Source organism: Macaca thibetana, chromosome 7 (genome assembly GCF_024542745.1).
Source record: "Macaca thibetana thibetana isolate TM-01 chromosome 7, ASM2454274v1, whole genome shotgun sequence".
Taxonomy (NCBI): Eukaryota; Metazoa; Chordata; class Mammalia; order Primates; family Cercopithecidae; genus Macaca; species Macaca thibetana.
Window position 1 is genome coordinate 124,110,017 of NC_065584.1, and position 20,880 is coordinate 124,130,896.

Genomic DNA, 20,880 nt, shown 5'->3' on the forward strand with positions numbered 1-20,880 from the left:
TATGAATATTTGTGGATTAGCAATTGATTGGAACTCATTCATCAACTACACAGATACACAGGGTTTATTCAAGATACGTGTACTTATACAAAAAGTAGTCCAATCCAAAAATAATATCCTTAAAATACTTTGCCATGTTAGCATTTTTGCTTTGAAAATTCAATGTGCAATGCTGGTTTTAGTTAGAAATGAAGAAATGCCAAAGGGAAATTGAACAAAAGCTCAAAAGATATTCTTTTTTCTTTTACATGCAAAAAGCATAAATTATTTCTTTTTAACAACTACATTTTTGTTTCTACATCCAATGGGAATCCCAAAATGTTGTTTTCCCTTTTCTTTCCAAATATATGTTGTTTCACATAAAAACACATAATCTCAGTATGTAACAAAAATGTAATGTACTGGTTTTCCCTTTCATTATTTTTAAAATATCTTATCTGAACCATAAATGTGAACTCTGAAAATGTGATTTTGTTGATGATGAGAAAATGGGACCATATTCATGCTTTTTATTTGAAATCCTAATGGCCCAACAAAGCTCTGAATTCTCTGTCTCTTTCAAGAAGAGGAGGAAACAAGGGTCACCAGGTCATTCCCGTGCTATATTTTTGCCAAAAATGCACCTTTTGGATGGCTCTATCAGTGCCTCGGACTTCACAGACTTCACTTCATTTGACAGTCATGAAAAACACATTTTTTCACATTTCATGAAAAACACATTTAAGACCATAGTTCAGCTCTGAGATTTCAGCTACCCTTGAAATCTAACAACAACAACAAAAATAAACTGAAACATGAAAAGAACAAAGAGTATCTCTGAAACATTTTATTATTCTATGTAGGGTTCCTCCTTTTTGAAAAATAGAATTCAGTAACATAAATAAACTAGCCTAACTCATGTCAAATTCCTGAGATATGGCCAGGCACGGTGGCTCACGCCTGTAATCCCAGCACTTTGGGAGGCCAAGGCAGGTGGATCACGAGGTCAGGAGACAGAGACCATCCTGACCAACATGGTGAAACCCCATCTCTACTAAAAATACAAAAATTAGCCGGGCGTGGTGGCGGGCACCTGTAGTCCCAGCTACTCGGGAGGCTGAGGCAGGAGAATCGCTTGAACCTGGGACGTGGAGGTTGCAGTGAGCTGAGATTGTACCACTGCACTCCAGCCTGGTGACAGAGCAAGACTCCATCTTAAAATAAAATAAAATAAAATAAAATAAAATAAAATAAAATAAAATAAAAAACAAAGTCCTGGGACACATTCAAGTGAGGACAAAGATTCCAATTATCTCTGTTTTCCAAATATTTTCATCCCACTGCAGAATTTCAAATCGATAGTGGGAACAACAGCACCACTACTGCAGTTTAAAGGATCAGAAGCAGCTGTTCTGTCCTTTAGAAATACAACCAGTTACAAAACTGTTTCCTTGGAACACCTTCCTACTGCTCCTTTCCCCTCAGGTTGCTTCAACTGGCATGAAGCTAGATCCCTAACCTTCAACTGACAGCTTAGAGAAGGTGCTTACTATAAATCAGAAGGATTACCTATAGGCTACTGATATTTAAATCTTTGGATGTTCTACAAAGATCACAGCCATCTACGATTGTAGAGAAAATGATCTGGTGAAAACTTTCACAAAGCTGCTACAGAGTTATTAATCTCTTATGCAATCAGAAATTTTCTCCTCAGTCTACCACCCAAACCAAACCAGATTCCATGAAGTACTAAAATATAGGGGTGGGGGAGAAATTTACTTTTCTGATATGCCACACCTTCTACCAGATTTTTTTTTTTTTTTTTTTTTTTTTTTTTTTTTTTTGACAGGGAATCTCGTTGTGTTGCCCAGGCTGGAGCACAGTGACACAATCTCAACTCACTGCAACCTCCCGCCTCCCGGGTTCAAGTGATTCTCCTGCCTCAGTCTCTCGAGTAGCTGGGATTACAAGCATGCACCACCACACCCAGCTAATTTTTGTATTTTTAGTAGAGATAGGGTTTCATCATGTTGCATGTTGGCCAGGCTGGTCTTGAACTCCTGATCTCAGGTGATCCACCCACCTTGGTCTCCCAAAGTGCTGGGATTACAGGCATGAACCACCACATCTGCTTTGTAAAAGAATATTTGAGGGAACTACTGAGAGAAGAAACAATTCATTTCAAAACTCTCATAGGAAAGAAGTCAACATAATGAGTTTCACTGCTTGATGTTAAATTAAACGAGCGAAAAGAATGTGGCGGAGTAAAAGGCTGCCACTGCTAACACCTAGTGCCAGAGGAATAAAGAAAAATAAGGCTCTCAAAGGACTCATGAGTGCCATATCAGCTTTATTCCCTCCCCTCACTCTTGATCATGATCGAGATTTAGCTTAAATCATACAGATACAATAATATTAAAATAAATATTTCCTCAGTGACCCCATCCCAGAAAATTACCCAAATGAAAGAAAAGTGAGTAGAAAGTGGAAGTAATCGAAGGAATATACACACTGTTAGGAAACTATGATCACTGGAAAAAGCAACTGGTTAACAACCAGATTGTAAAATTATGTGAACTAGCTTTAGCGCACATTAACTTGAACAGTCTACGGGTTCTTCAAATACCTGATTATTCTGATTTTCAAGTCTTGGAGAAAAGCTGGAAATTGCTGGGGAGGCTGCAGAGAGTTCCTGGAGTTTTATATCAATTTCAGCAAGCTGCTGATGCTGGGTGACTGCCAGTGCATATCCTTTTACTGGGACCACCCAGCCAGACTGATCACCCTAAGAGGAAACAAGGGTCACCAGGTCATTCCCAGGCTATATTTTTGCCAAAATATACCTTTCAGGGGGCTACAACAATGCCCAGGACTTCACACAAACACACACACACACATGCACAAACACACACACACAAACAGAATTAACATTGGGTTAGTAAAAGAATAATATGAAATCGTTTCTGGTTTTGTTATCTGCCAGCCTGCATAAAGTATCTCCTAATATTTTGATGGGGGTTTCCCCTGTGGAACAAATCTCTTAGTTTCACAGTCTGGTTCTCATGACATTCTCATTTATCTACATTCAAAAAATGTTTTGTGACATGTTAAGTAGGAAGAAAGCAGGTTTACCCTGTAATGGAACATGGTATTTTCAAACTCTGTTCCTTAAAAGTAACACAGGGTCTATAAAATCAGTTGCTTTGGTTTCACAAACGTAACTGATCATCTTTCATTCAACTAATATTTGTTCCATATTAACTCATAAAACCCATTCATTACATTCATTCAAAAATCTCATACTAAACGCCTACTGAACATATATATTATGCTAGGCACTGGTGATTCGATAAGAATATCACAAGGTTCTGCCCTCGAGGAGTTCTCAATTTCTTGGCAGCAACAATTTTAACAAGGTATGAAGAGTGCTGGTAAGCCCTGGGCACCATGGGAACCAGAGAGGATCAACTAACCTCTGTGGGCAGGAAAGGGCTGGAGAAAACAGGACCTTAATCAAGGAAACACCATGATCAGGTCTGTATTTTAAAACTGGAACTACTGAGAGCAAGAGTGGAGGCAGAAAGCCCAGTTAAGAAGCAATAGTTATAATCTAGAACAAAAGTGCTGAAAGACTGAACTAAGGAATGTTTTCTGGGAACACAGAACAGAATCCAGAGATATACAGGAAGTAGAATTTACAGAACCTGGAGGTAATTTTGTGGAACAGTACAGGGAGACATAAAGATCAAGGATGAAGAACAAGTTCCTCAAGACACGGATGCCCACTGTCACCACTCCTATTCAACATAATACTGGAAGTCCTAATCAGAGTAATCAAGAAAGAGAAAAAAATAAAAGGCATTCAAATAGAAAGAGAAGAAGTTCAACTATCTCTGTTTGCAGACGACATGATTCTATACCTAAAAACCCACAGTCTCTGACCAAAAGCTCCTATATTTGACAAACAATTTCAGCAAAGTTTCAGGATACAAAATCAATGTACAAAAACCAACAACATTTCTATACACCAACAACATCCAAGCTGAGAGCCAAATCAAGAACGCAATTCCATTCACAAGAGCCGTAAAAAGAACAAAATACCTAGGAATACAGCTAACCAGGGAGGTGAAAGACCTCTACAATGAGAATTAAAAAGCAGTGCTCAAAGAAACCAGAGATGACACAAACAAGTGGAAAAATATTCCATGCTCATGGATAGGAAGAATCAGTATTGCTAAAATGGCCATATTGCCCAAAGCAATTTACAGATTCAATGCTATTCTAAAAACTACCAATGATCTTTTTAACAAAATTAGAAAAAGCTATTTTAAAATTCATATGAAACCAAAAAAGAGCCTGGATAGCCAAGCCAATCCTAGGCAAAAAGAACAAAGGACGCATCACGTTACCTAACTTCAAACTATATTACAAGGCTACAGTCACCAAGAGAGCATAGTACTAGTACAAAAACAGACACAGAGACCAATGGAACAGAAGAGAAAGCCCAGAAATAAAACCACACACATATAACCATCTGATGTGCAACAAAGTTGACAAAAACAAACAATGGGGAAAAGGACTCCCTGTTCAATAAACACTGCTGGCATAACTGGCTAGCCATATGCAGAATATTGAAACCAGAATTCTTCCTTACACCATATACAAAAATTAAGTAAAACCTAAATCTATAAAACCCTTGGAAGATAACCTAGGAAATACCATTGTGGACATAATCCCCATCAAGGATTTCATAATGAAGATGCCAAAAGCAATTGCAACAAAAACAAAAATTGACAAATAGGACCTAATTAAAGAGCTTCTGCATAGCAAAAGAAACTATCAATAGAGTAAACACAATTACAGAATGGGAGAAAATATTTGCAAACTATGCATTCAACAAAGGTCTAATATCCAGAATCTATAAGGAACTTAAGCAAATTAATAAGCAAAGAACAAATAACCCGATTAAAAAGTAAGCAAAAGACACAGACAGACAATTTTCTAAAGAAAACACATACATAGCCAACAAGCATATGAAAAAAATGCTCAACATCACTAATCATTTGAAAAATGCAAATCAAACCACAATGAGATTCCATCTCACACCAGTCAGAAAGACCATTACTAAAAAGTCAAAAAAATCACAGATACTGGCAAAGCTACAGAGAAAAACACCTATATGCTGCTGGTAGGAATGTAAATTAGTTCAGCTATTGTGGAAAGCAGTGTGGCAATTTCTCAAAGAACTTAAAACACAAGTACCATTCAACCCAGCAATCTCATTAATGGGTATATACCCAAAGGAATAGAAATCATTCTACCATAAAGACACATGCATGCAGGCCAGGTGCAGTGGCTCATGCCTATAATTCCAGCACTTTGGGAGGCCAAGGCAGGTGTATGGCTTGCGCCCAGGAGTTCAATACCAGCCTGGGCAACATGACAAAACCTCATCTTTACAAAAAAATTTTTTAAATTAGCCAGATGTGGTGATGCGCACCTGTAGTCCCAGATACTCAGGAGGCTGAGGTGGGAGGATCACTTGAGCCTGGGAGGTCGAAGTTGCAGTGAGCCATGACAACATCACTGCACTCCAACCTGGGTGACAGAGTAAAACCATGTCCCAAGGGTGGGGGGGTGGGGGAAGGCACATGCATGCATATGTTCATCGCAGCACTATTCACAAAAATCAACCTATGCCTTTCAATAGACTGGATAAAGAAAATTTGGGACATACACACCATGGAATACTATGCAGCCATAAAAAAGAATGAGATAACGTCCTTTGCAGCAACACAGATGCAACTGAAGGCCATAATCCTAAACAAAATAACACAGGAATGAAAACCCAAATACTGCACGTTCTCACTTATAAGTGGGAGCCAAACATTGAGTACACATGGACACAAAGAAGGGAACAACAGATACTGAGGCCTACTTGAGGGCAGAGGGTGGTAGGAGGGAGTGGATCAAAAAACTACCTATTGGATACTATTCTTATTACCAGGATGATGAAATAATCTGTACACCAGAGTCCTGTGACACCCAATTTATCTACAGAACAAACCTGCATGTGTACCCCTGAAGCTAAAATAAAAGTATTTTATTTGTTTAAAATAAACAACTTAAAAAATAATAAACTTTGTTATGGCCTTACCAAAAAAATAAAAAGAACAAGTTCCTGATTTTGTGAAGTCGGTGATGGTGTGATGGTGGTCACGTTATCCAAACTAGGGATTATATAGATGCGGTAGGTTTGAAGAGAAAGCTAATGAATTGTTTGGGACCTTTTGAAACTGGCAGACATCCCCCTAGGATATCCACAGATTACGTTAGGCAGTTAAATTCTTTTATGTGAAATTCAAGATAGAGACTTGGGATTGAAATAAATACACTTGACTTACCCACATATCTACAGTGGTTCAAACCCTGGGGGCTGTGAGAATGGATGAGGTCATAAAGGGAAGCATTAGTGCAAAAAGAGGACAGAAGCATCATGAAGAATATTTGGAATAACGTGGCAAGTAGAGGGCAACGAAACTTATTTCATACATTTTGATTTCAAGATGCTAATACCAGGAATTAAGCCCTAGGTGATCATCAGAGGCATTACAGGTAAAAACTTTACGCAGCAAGACTTTTATATTTTTATCCTCTTGACCCTGGCATTCACAGTCCCTGCTTCAGTGAAACCAAACAGTGTGTGGGTCTTGGCAGGGAAGGATCACGACAAGACACTCCTCTCCACTCTCTGACATCGAGACACACAGATGACCTAGACTCGGCTAATCGAAAGCAAACACCCCGAACCTTGAGGGACAGAAGCAAAGCTGCAGGGAAATGATTAATGGAGACAGTGATGGTAGCAGCAATGAGCATCTCTTGGAGAACAAACGTCTGGTGGAGCCAGGTGCAGCCAGCCCCTAACCAGGCTGTTCCTAAAGCCATGTCTATGGCTGCCTGGACATCTGCCTGGTGTACAAACCTGGTTCCCCAAACTTCCCATTGAGTCTATGGACTACTCACAACTCCCAATAAATTCATTTTGTGTCGCTTTAGCCAAAGTCCATCTTTGTTACTTGCAACCCAGAACAATGACTGATAAAAAATTTATTGCCATGCTATTTATAATAAAACATCTAAAAATAGGGGGAAAGTGGGTAGATTGTAGTATATCAATATAAGGATTATGATATAGTCATGAATGTTCTTAAATACACTTGTAAGTTGGTATAAAGAAATTGAGCCTCAGTGAGGTTCAGGTAGCTAAAGGCACACAACTCTAATAAACTGACAGAAGTCCAGGTTCTGATTTAAATTCCATTGCTCTCCGTTGAAAATAAACATGAACAGCTTAAAAAAAAAAGTTATGCATAATTTTTAAAATATATTACCTAATTACTCACAAACTCTAGTAATTTTTCCTAAATAAAGGTGATGTTAATACCATATAGCCCAAATGATAAATAACAAAGAATCACAGAAAAGTAAAGCTATGAAATCGATGATGAAATAGCGGCTAATAGATTTTAAATTCTTGTCTGAATGGGATTATTTTCAAATGACGCTGAAGTTAAAAGAGCATGTCAGATTAAATTCAACAGAAATGTAAATGTTTCATGCACTACACCATTACAGAAATAATGTATGTAAGAGGTAGTAAATGGCATCCTTTTTTTCTATCTGTGTAGCACCTCTACACACCCTTGCTATGTGTGGGGAACTTCTAGCTTTTAGGAATCTTACCTTTCCAAGATAGAACAGAAAATGCTCTTCACCAGCATCCTTTACAGGTAGGGTTCATGCAGGTAACTAAGGGTCCACACCACCAGACTCCCCGACTCAGTACTACCAGATGTGAGTGACCTGAGATCTGATCTAAACCCATTTCACTGGTGAGGGTGGTAGTAGAGACAGCTTAGGGGGTGCCATTCATTGCAAGTGTGAGTTCCCAACACAGATGAAAATATTTTTAAAATTCTAAATAAGTATCCTAGAGCAATAGTCCCCAACATTTTTGGCACCAGGGACAGGTTTCTTGGAAGACAATTATTCCATGGACTGGGGGGGCAAGGTTAGAAAGGATGGTTTCAGGATGAAATTGTTCTACCTCAGATCATCGGGCATTAGATTCTCAAAAAGAGCAGACAACCTAGATCCCACCCATGTGCAGTTCACAATAGGGTTCGTGCTCCTGTGAGAATCTAATGTGCGGCTGATGTGACAGGGGGCTCAGCTCAGGTGGTAATGCTCGCTAGCATACCGCTCATCCCCTCCTGCTGTGCAGCCCAGTTCCTAACAGGCCATGGGACCAACAGGTACCAGTCCCCTATCCTAGAGAGATTCAAGAGAATGTTACATCCATAAAATTATGCATGACGGCTGGGCACGGTGCCTCGCACCTATAATCCCAGCACTTTGGGAGGCCAAGGTGGGCGGATCACCTGAGGGCAGGAGTTCAAGACCAGCCTGGCCAACATGGTGAAACCCTGTCTCTACTAAAAATACAAAATTAGTATAGTGCAGTGGCAGGCACCTGTAATCCCAGCTACTTGGGAGGCTGAGGCAGGAGAATCACTTGAACCTGGGAGGCAGAGCTTGCAGTGAGCCAAGATCGTGCCATTGCACTCCAGCCTGGGCGACAAGAGTGAAACTCCATCTCAAAAAAAAAAAAAATTATGCATGCCACTAAAAAGAACAACCAGAGAAGAGGAGTTCAGGGGGAATTAAAACATAATTATCATTTAGTCACTTTCTTTAAGTTGTGCATTTATTTGTCAAAGATGAGATTGTGGGGCACTTCATAAAGGAAAGGGCACATTTGAAAACACAGATATTTAAAAGAACACAGAGAATTTGAGGAACAGCAAGAAGTCTGGTATGATTTGAGAATATAGTAAATAGATTCCTTCTTCAAAGTTTTCCTAAACTTTTCCTGCTGCACTGCTTCTTCCTCTGAATTTCTATTCTAACATTTGCCACCATCCATCTGACTCTAGAATTTCTATGTTCACCTCCCACATCAGATAAGAGGACTTGCAGAAAGAACGCTCAGTAAATATTAGTGTAAATATATATATATATATATTTTTTTTTTTTTTTTTTTGAGATGGAGTCTCGCTCTGTTGCCCAGGCTGGAGTGCGGTGGCACAATCTTGGCTCACTGCAACTTCCACCTCCCAGGTTCAAGCGATTCTCCTGCCTCAGCCTCCTAAGTAGCTGGGATTACAGGCGTGCGCCACCACACCTGGCTAATTATTGTATTTTTAGTAGAGATGGGGTTTCACCATATTGGCCAGGGTGGTCTCAAACTCCTAGCCCCAAGTGATCGTCCCACCTTGGCCTCCCAAAGTGCTGAGATTACATGCGTGAATCACCACGCTGGGTCTAAAAACAATTGTCTTTAAAAATCTCAAAAGAGAGCTGCGTAGCTAAGCAGCAGAATAGACATGGTTGAAATCCAACTTAGAAAACTGTATAATGAGCTTATATGTACAAAATGGCAAAAAAAGGTTAACATTATGAGAAAGATGTTATAAGACCTGGAAGAGAGATCCAAGAGGTCCTATAGCCATCTGTGGCAGACACTGTCTACTGACTGACATGATCCCCATTTCTACCTCTACTACAAAAAAAGAGAAAGCCATATACCTGACTCCCCCTTCTCACTTGCAGCAACATACTGAACAAACGGCTATGTGTACAGCTTGGCCGGTGAGATGCAGGTAGAAGTCCTGGGGACACCATTCCATCCCCAGTGAAAAAGCAAAGCCTCAGAGGAGAGTCTCTTCGCTCTTTATCCTTCCCTCCTCTTGTCTGCCTGGAAGATGGACACACTGCCTACAGATGCAGCGGCAATCTCGCAAACCTAAAGACAAAATCCACAAAGGAACGCAGAACCCGAGGACAGAAAAACATAAGCTGCTCACCCCTGGATTTCTTGTTACCCCATTTACAGGTATCCCAGAAGGAGAAAAAAGAGATGATGGAAAGGAAGAAATAAAAAACATAAACTTCTGAGCTGAAGGAAGATTTAAACCTTCAGATAGAAAGAGCCTACAAGGGCCGGGCGCGGTGGCTCAAGCCTGTAATCCCAGCACTTTGGGAGGCCGAGACGGGCGGATCACGAGGTCAGGAGATTGAGACCATCCTGGCTAACACGGTGAAACCCCGTCTCTACTAAAAAATACAAAAAACTAGCTTGGGTGTGGTGGCGGGCGCCTGTAGTCCCAGCTACTCGGCAGGCTGAGGAGGAGAATGGCGTGAACCCGGGAGGCGGAGCTTGTAGTGAGCGGAGATCCGGCCACTGCACTCCAGCCTGGGCAACGGAGCGAGACTCCGTCTCAAAAAAAAAAAAAGAAAAAAAAGAAAAAAAAAGAAAGAGCCTACAAGGCACCAAGCAGGAACTGAAATGTTTTTAAAGACACACACAAATACAATCTGATAAAATTGTGAGCTCCAAAATAAGGGGGAAATTCTACATGCTTCAATAAACAAAGGATTTTGCATGCAGAATTTAGTTATCTGCTAAGCTAACATTCAAATGAGGAAAAAATAAATATTTGAATACACAAACACTCAAAAATTATCCACACTCCACTATTTCTTGGTGCAAAATTTTTCAAAAAAGTTCCAGAAAAATAATTCAAGGAATGACTTATACAAATAAATGATTTGTTGAGTCCAAACACACAGTTAATGGTGCGGCTAAAAATTTTGGCTAACTTTTGTTGAGAGAGATTCCTAACATACAAGAAGCATACTATTTTTAAAGGTTAAGATTAAAATGCGTAATATTCTAGAACTAAAATTCCAGATGATTTCAATATATCCTGGAGGAAAGAAAATGAAACACAAGGGAAATAAAAGTACACCAAAGATCCAATCTTGTTAAAATATGAAATTTTAGAAACTAATTACGGAAGTTGAAAAGAAAATATGAATTGTAATATATTTTTAAAACTTGAAGGTTAACAGTACACCAGATCAGAAATAGGATATTAAGTTTCCAAACCACAAGGGAATAGGGAGATAAACAAAAACAAATATGATAAATAAAATATAAAGTTTGATGTCAGGAAAAGATTCAAAAAGTATGTGGTCATAATGATTATGAGTAAATTAAATATCCTCATATTGATAATAACAAAAGATAAAAGATGACAAAACAAAGATAAAGACACAAAAGCAACAGCAAACGCCCAGCTACACAGTACCTGTAAAAGATCAAAAACTAAAATGACAGACATGACTTTAAAATAGAAAGACGACATAAATACTAACAAAAATAATGTGCAAAAGGCAGTATTATTAACAAAAAGTCATTATGAAAGCATTCCTAGAATGTATAAAGAAAATCTATCGCCATAGTTCGATATGCAGTGAGACCATGGGTAGCAGTACTGAACTTCACAATTAATAACAAAACCAGAATGAAACCCAGATCCCTTAATTCTTACTGGTATCTAAGCTTTTGTTAATAAAGCAGACACATTACAGTTATGTGTCGCTTAATGACAGGGATATATGTTCTAAGACAGGTATCACTAGGCAATTCTGTCATTGTGCAGAAATCACTGGGTGTCCTTCCCAAACCTAGACGGTAGAGTGTATTACACACCTGGGCCACATCGTAAAGCCTATTGCTCCTGGGCTATAAACCTGTGCAGCATGTTTTGTAGTTACTGTGTTGTAGGTGATTGTAACACAATGGGAAGTATTTGTGAATCTAAACATATTAAAACATAGAAAAGGTACAATAAAAATATGGTATAAAAATATTTTTAATGGCACACCTGTATAGGGCACTTAACCATAACTGGAGCTTGCAGGACTGCAAGCTGCTCTGGTGAGTCAGTGCTTGAGTGGTGAGTGAATGTGAACGCCTAGGGCATTACTGGCTGCTACTGTAGACTTTATAAACACTGTACATTTAGGCAACACTAAATTTATTTTAAAATATCTTTATTTAATAATAAATGAATTTTAGTTTACTGTATAACTTTTTTACTTTTAAAACTTTTAAATTTGTTTAACTTTTTCACTCTCTTATAATAACACTTAGCTTAAAATACAAACACAGTATACAGCTGTAGAGAAATATTTTCTTTCTTTATAAGCTTTTTCCTATTTTAAAATTTTCTTTTTTTATTTTTAAGATTTTGTGAAAAACTAAGACACAAATGCACATACTAGCCTAGGCCTACACAGGTCAGGATCATCAATATCACTGTCTTCCACTCCATATCTTGTCCCACTGGAAGGTCTTTAGGGCAGTAACATGCATGGAGCTGTCATCTCCTATGATAACAACGCCTGCTTCTGAAATTCCTCCTGAAGGACCTGCCTGAAGCTGTTTTACAATTCACTCTTTTATAATAAGTACAAGGAGCACACTCTAAAATATAGAGCTACCGTGTCACTAGGTGACAGGAATTTTTCAGCTCCATTATTATCTTATGGGACCACTGCCATATGAGAATGTTGACCAAAACATCATTATGTGGCACATGACTATACCATGAATCAGCGAAGCTAAAATATCTCAGAATTATGTGGGCATTTAGCAGTTTCCCTCACCCACCCATTTCCCCTACTGCATCAGCCCCAGGCATAGCAACACCTTCACCTGCTCCTAGACACAGCCCCCGCTGGGACCTCACCATCTCAGGAAGGATTATTTAGAAGATTATTATCTCTGATATTCTGTAGATATGTGTTTGGTTTTTGGTGGAAGGGAGGGATATTTTGTTTGCCCACGCAGAACTTTTTTAAATAGGAGCGGTTGTGAACATGTTACAAGTTTAATATTTCCCACAAAAAAAAAAATCTGAATTTCTAGCTTTCCTTGAAAAATTGGAGGACCAGGCAGGCCTGGCCTGAGATTTCCATGCAGCAGCCACCAGCGGACAGACTGTTAGCTCCCGCTGGATGGGCACGCCCTCCCCTGTGGGCCACAGGCATCACTGCACACGCACTGCTTTTGGACCTACAGCAAAAAAACTACGCTCTGAATCTCTGTGTCCCTAGATGTGGAAACAAAGACAAGGATTCTTGTTCAAGTGATTTATTGGGAGAGTGCCTTTGGGACCAGGGACGTGAGGAAAACAGCTGAGGGCAAGGGCACAGGGCCAAGCGAGGATGTGGTCTCAGCTGAAGACCAGCTTCAGTCTGATCCCTGGGGAAGCTCTGGAGGACACAATGCCCCACAGAGCTACTCTCACCTTTAGATAAAGGGCCCGGGGTGAGGAGGGAGTGATATCCTGGGCTGTCTGGCTCAGGGAAATTCTCCGGGGAAGGGAACAGCTGTGCACCCTTAGCACAGGGCTGGGGCATGGATGCACAGACAGGTGTCAGGGAAAGGGGATATGGGCAAGGTCCCAGCAGCATTCAATCCATCATGTCCTTATTAAATGCAGGGGAATACAAGATATACAAAAGAGCTAAGTGCTTCAAGGAACATAGGAGAGTGTATTTCTTCATGGAAGCAAAGAATATTCCTCAAGTTTAATATGTAAACAAGTGCAAACAGTGGCACAGCACTCTTTAGGTGACCTTCCTGGGCCCTATAAATACCTGCATTTGCCCCACCCCACCCCCATTACATGCTGTTCCCCTCTTTCAGTGTAGTCTGTCCCCACCCAGACTTATCACCCTAAGCAGGCCCTCCTGTCAACCCCAGGACTCTCCAGGGAAGTGGCTGCTCAAAGTCAACTGGGCAGGAACAGGATGGAATTCTTTGGGATTACTGAAGACTACACTGAAACACCACAAAACCAGTTTAGGGACAGTAAGAAAAGGAGACAGAAAAACACATTCATATGTCATCAGTAATAAGTACATCACATCACAGGCAGAAGTTATTTTGATAAGCAATGTGTAAACACTCTTAAAATGACATTAAATAATCCTCCAAAAGTCAATAAAGAATTGACCAAGAATAAATTTGAAAACTTCAATAAAAATAATTGTACAAAACAGGATTTAAAAAATTAACTTATATGTTAAGTTCAGAGGTTACATGTGCAGGTTTGTTACACAGGTAAATTTGTGTCATGGGGGTTTGTTGTGCAGATTTTTTTTTTACCCAGGTATTAAGCCTAATACTCATTAGTTATTTGTCCTAATCCTCTCCCTCCTCCCAACCTCTACTCTCCAACAGGCCCCAGTGTGTGTCACTCCCCTCTATGAGTCCATGTGTTCTCATCATTTAGTTCCCACTTAAAAGTGAGAATATGCGGTATTTTGTTATCTGTTCTGTGTTAGTAAAACAGGATTTTCTTTAAGTCAGAGAATAATGTCTCAGAATCTGAAAAATTATTGTAAATTTGTGCTACTGGGTCAATAACATGATTTTTTAAAATCAAAATTAAGAAGTGTAGAGTTCTCTATCAGAGTTTACGTACCTCAGAACTGGAGAGCCCGGAATCTTTCTCATCCAAGTCCTTCAAAAGCTCAACCAGCCTTTTCTTCTCTCTCTCAATCATAACTACTGGGTTTCTTGATTCCTTGGCCAACTGCAGAATTTATTAATGGAAATATTATATAATCAAAGAAAATCACAGTTCAGGAAAATAAAAATGGAACCTGAGACTTCTACACTACAGATACCCAAAGAGAAAAGTTGCAAGATTAGGCATTTTACATTTGCTAGGTAATTTTATTTGACGCAAAAATTTTTGTATAGGGCCATTCTCTAATATTCAAAGATATCCCTATAAGCAGGCCTTCCTGTTAACCATTCCAACAGACATTTTATTAAAAATTAATATGAGCAGTTTTCAAACCTCTCTATCATAGATAAAAAAATATAAATGCAAAAACATCCTTGCTGAGACATTTGGAAGAAATCTTCTTGCCACTTTCTTTGGGGTACTGATCCACTAAATGAAAGTGCTTTTAAATGTCAAGACTATCATATGAGGAATTTAAATATTCAGTTACTATTAAAAAGGGGAAAGAGAAATCTACAGTAGACCTGCTGTGTCAGCAAGAACCTGGATAAGGGGGGAACTCTACTGCTCTAGGAAAATTGAGCAGTAAATAAACATACAACTGGCCAATGCAAAGACAGAGACAGATCGAGATGGAGAAGGTTTCCTGAAGAAGATCATATGAACGTGGAGCACAAAAGTCGAGCATCCCAGAGGCCAGTCCTGGCAGTGGCAGGCTGTCCCATGGATCCAGTCTGCCTGGAAATGCTCTGCCAATTATGGGGAAAGCATCAGGCTTGAAGTGTAAAAAATTACTTAACTCTCTCTTGTCAATACTCCACACTTGCCCATGCAGTTTTCTAGTGACGCTGTTTAAGGGGTGTGCAGAGCTTCTGTCCTCCTCACTACATTTCTTGTTGCAAATTAATTAACTCGCATTCTGGTCTAACCCAGCAACCCCTTTGCCCTTGTTTAGTGTAAGTTTGCCTTAAAGACAAACCAAGTCAGGTTGCAAGGCCTGTAAGACCAAAGATGGGTGCTTGAAGTGGAAGCTAATCAAGGCCAGTGACCAGCTGCTGGGAGGTTCAGCGAAGAGGCAGACAACCAGTTGGCTTCTCCAGCCCAGCTGCTGCCAGGAGCATTTTCCATTCAAAGTTGTAAATGTACTAGCTATAAAATCAGTCTTATTACTTAAAAAAAAAAAAAATTTACCAATACGCAATTTAAAGTCTGAGAAACATTGTCCAAAGCTATTATCTAAATAAATGTTTTGCAAATTGCAGGAAACAGACTATTTCTGGATAGTGAAATAAATGATAGATGCACCTAGCAATTTTAAAAGGAGATAGGATAGGATAGGATGTAATGGGTTGAACATAGAAATAATGAAGTACTGGTTTATAAAAGTTTTCTTTTATTATATCTACTAATTCAATCATTTATACATTTATGATGGTTGAAAAAATATTTCAAGACACTGAACTGAAAAAACCATTGCCATTTTTTCAGCTCATTTAGCCCCAAATTCTCGCTTCTGAATTTCTAAGTACATACCTCAATGTTTCTCTTAATAAAATCCTGGTTGTGTTTACCCCTGAGCTCAATCTTTTCTGTATTTGAGAAAGGTTTCTTTCCTGCTTTGATCAATGACTCATTTCTTTCCACATCACAGGTAAAATCTAATATTAAGAAAGTTCAAAAATTTTTCGTAATTATAAGTGTCAATTATGCTAAAAGCCCACTTTAAGCATATATTAAAGTATATAAGAAATAAAACACACACAGAAGAACTAACTTCTACATTCCAGATCCAGAAACCTCATATATAATGGAGATCTATTCCTAAAAAGATAAATGTGCTACCGTAACTTCGAATGAAGTTCTCATAAAACTTCTTGTGTAATTCATTATCATGTATCAAACTTCTTCCTGTTGATTCCATGAGAATGATGGGAAATATCAATAGAACTTCAAGACAGACATGAGATGAAGAAATTGCTGATGTTAGGGAGACTTTAAAATATATATTTTATTTCAGTCTTGACACAAAACAAAAATTTCCCTAACAACTAGGTCATCCCTGCTATTCTATTAATTTGCCATCACCCCTTCTGAACAGTGCATTTTGTTTAGACTGTCCTTTGAGCAAGGTCTGGGAATTAGTGTCCCATGTCCTGGCTCCCATCTATACAAACCCCTAGAGCCCATCTCAGTTGGCCAATTTTCCTCAACCATTCGGAAGAGGCTTGAGTCAATGTCTGAGATATTCAGACACTGAGTGCTCAAAATAAGAATAAGAAAAATACTTGTGGATTCATATTCCCCTTTATAAAATATCTCATTTTCTCTGTGTCACATTAAAATATTTTTAAACAAAAAATTTGAGTAAATTTGAGTAAAAAACAATTTTACTCAAATTTAAGTTATATAAGCTTATAGGCAAATAAACCTACACTTTAAACCTGGGGTTTTATTTTTTAACAGTCACATAATTATCTTTTAAATCAACTACCAATAGTTAAAGTATGAGTTACTTTTTTGGTAAGTGGCCTAATAGATACAAGATATAACACTTCTTTCCATAATTCAAGTTGTATACTATCTTTTAAGTTGAAATATGAGGTTTGTTTATTCATTCAGCTGAAGTTTCATATACTCGTAAGCAATACAACATTTAAAAAATACAAATTGAACACAGCCATGTTTATATTTATCATAGAGCTTCTTTAAAATACGTTTCTAATAAATAGCAGGGGAAACACATTGGGTTATCTGGCCAGAACTGTCTTCACTGTAAATGTCCTCTTCTCCTCTCCAGTCTGGCAGTGATATAGCTGCCATGTTCCCAGAATGACCCCAAACCTTGCTGGGTCGGACAAGTTGGTTGAGCCAGGCGTAGGCCCCTGACCCAGCTGGATCACTCAGGCTCTTCTCTAGGATTGCAGAATTGAGCCAACCTCTGAATGACTAACCACAGCATATGCTCTTGGGAACCAAAGAAAGCTGCCTCCCACCAAAATCCTTTTCACAGGTTTGTTTCTGCTGAAGCCAGGTTCTTATTACTTGCAGCCAGCTTTTAAAAAAACTCTTTATTATTATACAAAATGTCAAGCATCTAAAGTAGAAGGGTATAACAGATTCTCAGCAATTAGCTGCAACAATGACCAGTCTTGTGTCATCTTGAACCCTACTTGCTTCCACTTACCTTTGGATTAAATTACATGAACTTATTTCATTTATGAATATTTCTGTATACAGCTAGTATTCCCTTGTGAAAATATGTATAATCACACAAATTAAAACATACCTTTACTGAGTTTCTGCATCTGCTTTTCATATTCTTCGGGAGGGATCTGAGTATGAAACACGGAGGAAAAGTTGTCTTCATTCTCATGAGAAGGACCTGTTGATTTAAAAAATCATCTGTTCAATGCTCACAAAATAAATTAAGAAGTTGTCTACAAAGTTGTTTTTAAAAGATAACATTTAATATTCTCTCCAGTATTCCTCAATCCCCTCCAGACATACAAATTTCTTAAGACAATGTCAATGTCACCTCCAAGTAGAAATGACAATCATCTTTGTATAGACGAGCCAATGAAACAAACTATAGGAGCTAAGATAGTTAAACAGCATTTCCCTAGAACTTAAGCACAAAAAAAAACGTTTAACAGTGTGCTAAAATATCACATTAACTCTCCAGAGACAATGCACCCAAATCTTGATGCTCATAATACAGAGAATATGCACACTGAGTAAATATAATTGTGATTTTCTTTAGGTCCTCAGGGTGGAGACTTCAAATATGTGATGAGTCATTAAGATGAAAGCATGTGAGAGATAACTTGGGAGACTCTTAGCAATTAACTTTCTTCTTTTCTGATGTATTTTCTTGGCACCTCCATAAAGAAAATAGGACATTGTGTTTTTCAACTTCTTTGTTTCAATGTAGTTTATTTTTATGATCTCCTACTAGCTAATTTGGACACTGTATATTTGCAAGATGCTGCTAACATAAACATTTTATTACAAGTGTGTCTCTATACCCTAACCTGAGAGAATCTGCTACGTTGTGGCACAGAAATGGTTCTGCCTCAGAAAACATGGGAAGTCTTGAGGATATTACAGGATCCACCACCTCTCCCAGAAAGCAAACCAAGTTCAGACACCCCCTATGAGCTGATACAGACAAAGAAAGCAGGCAGAAGATACATTTACCCTCAACACACAACCACCAAATTCAAAACACAAAACTTCTGCTATAAACACTAATTCATCAACACCAATTCCCTAATTTGGAGTTCATAATAATGAATTAGGAACTGGGGTTGACATTATACTGTTAGTCTTTGTACAATCTTTGATGAGTTAATCAAGCAAATTTGTGGTGTAAGCCTGGGGAGAGAGGGGTAAACTACTTAGAAAACAAAAAGGTTTAAAATTGTTTTTGAACTTTCATTTTTTTGGTGCAACCACTATTAAGAGATCTTCAATATTCATTAAAAGTAGGCTCAGCAAGTCAGTAATTTGGCAACATTTTATTATCAGTTTAAGTTACATTTACATCATAGTCCTGAAGTGGTAATACATTTATTTTCTATCCCATAATTCCTTTAGGATAACCATTTCACTCAATTTTATACTAAAATACCTGTAAAGACATAAAAATATGAAAATTTACAATACTGCAAACCCTCACAGGTGATCAGCGACTATCTGAGGCCAGTGTCACGCAGGTGGTAAAGAAGAAGGTGAAATTACTCTTGTGACCCTGTGGCTCTTTGCCCATCATCCCAGTGGTATTCACTGCCTCAGAGAGAGGTGGGTACTACCTACAACAAGGGTGCCATCGATCAGCTTTGAGTTTAAAAGACAAGAGTTTAAAAGTTGGGCATTCAGTTGCAAGAGGCTAACCCTTGAGGGAAAAAAAATTTCTGAATTCCAAAAGTCTCCCTTTAGAAAGTTCTTCCTTCTTTTTCAGAAATAATGTAGAAGAAATTATGGAATTAACCATTTAGTAGCCATCATAATAACTGACTCAGGTAAGTATCATCAATGAACGATAAAACTAGTGGGTGACAGTTTGAGGAATAATAGGATAATAGCCTCAAAGCATCTATCTCCCCCACAAGATAATTTATTAATTACCAAAGGAAAAATAGTAACTTTACCATGGAGAAACCTGGTAGACACCATTTTCATCTAAAGTTAACATTGTGAGTATCGGGACCATCACCATCACGCATTTCCTGATCTGATCCATTGAGAAGGACACTATCACTTCTGTGGGATTCCTGCCAAAAACACATAACCTGAACCTAACCGAGCAGAAACAAACCAACCCAAACTAGAGGACATGGTAAAAAATAATAGGCCTACTATCTTCAAAAATGTCTATGTCATAAAACACAGAGACTAAAAGGTATGACGGGAATTATAATGCATAGCCTGAGATTTTTCTTCTGACAATTGGCAAAATCTCAATAAAGCCTATTGATAATTGCATAACAATCATTTCCTGATTTATATGTATAATCATGCATGTATGCGTGTATATGTGTGTCCTTATGTGGAGAGGGAGAGAGAAAAGAGAATGTGGTAAAATTTCAACATTTGGAGACTCTGGATATAGAGTATTTGAGAATCCTTTGTACTTTTCCTTTGACTTCAAATCTGAAGTTACATCAAAATTAAAAGTTAATAAGAAAATTTTTAAAATTCCTCTCTTCACTACAAACATTCACGTGAGAAGGAAAAAAAAAATCTCCCTTTAGAGATCATGAGCCAAAACTGTGATGATTGAGCAGTTTTTCATGTGAGTCCTGAAAAAGGATGACTGCAGGATGTGATTTAAATTGCTCACTGCCACCCATGGAAGAAATTAAAACCCATCCCAAATAAGGATCTAGAGGACCTAGAAGACTGCAGAGGGGATGAGTTTAGAGCAGACACAAGTGATACAGGTATTAAGCTGCTCCCTGGCACAGCCCCTGGAGGTGAAATCCTGGAGGTGCATAGAGAATCTGAAGAGGACGGAGAAACCCAGAGCAGAGTGAGCTCTGCCTCACTGTACACCTGGAACTGAGGGGAGACCCCGCACACAGGAACACCGTGCTCTCGATCCACCCATGACAGCTGCAGAGAAGCAAAGGCAGTGTGGCATGCTTACAGCGAGACAGGGGCTGAGGTCATCTGTCTCTCTCTCCCCCCTCCCCCAGTCACAGACACACACACACACACACACACACACACACACACACACACACACAGTTCCCCATGGTTGGCTGGCCTGTGCTTGAAAGAGACCAGAAGCTGTCACACGCCCCTGTGAAGATGACTGGGGTCGCGATGAGGGGGTGGCACACAGCCTCCCACCAGAGAGGATGTGGCAGGGACCACATAGAACATCAGCATCTGCTGGCAGATGGCAAAGGCTAAATGGGACCAGCTACAAGTCAGCAGACGCCCC

The 20,880-nt window shown here is 38.9% G+C and overlaps 1 protein-coding gene across 4 annotated transcripts in view; it reads right to left on the reverse strand.

Annotated features, from left to right (window-relative positions):
• The window catches only part of FSIP1 (fibrous sheath interacting protein 1), a 194,984-nt gene that overhangs the window by 134,190 nt on the left and 39,914 nt on the right, over window positions 1-20,880 (reverse strand). For 3 of the 4 annotated variants that reach the window (XM_050800148.1, XM_050800146.1, XM_050800145.1), the window contains exons 6-9: window positions 17,719-17,814; window positions 15,966-16,090; window positions 14,385-14,495; window positions 2,606-2,764 (exon numbers count right to left, since the gene is read on the reverse strand). In XM_050800148.1, the coding sequence (XP_050656105.1) occupies window positions 2,606-2,764; window positions 14,385-14,495; window positions 15,966-16,090; window positions 17,719-17,814 (491 nt within the window). The remainder of the gene's footprint in view (window positions 1-2,605; window positions 2,765-14,384; window positions 14,496-15,965; window positions 16,091-17,718; window positions 17,815-20,880) is intronic. The other variant, XM_050800147.1, reaches the window with a different exon arrangement.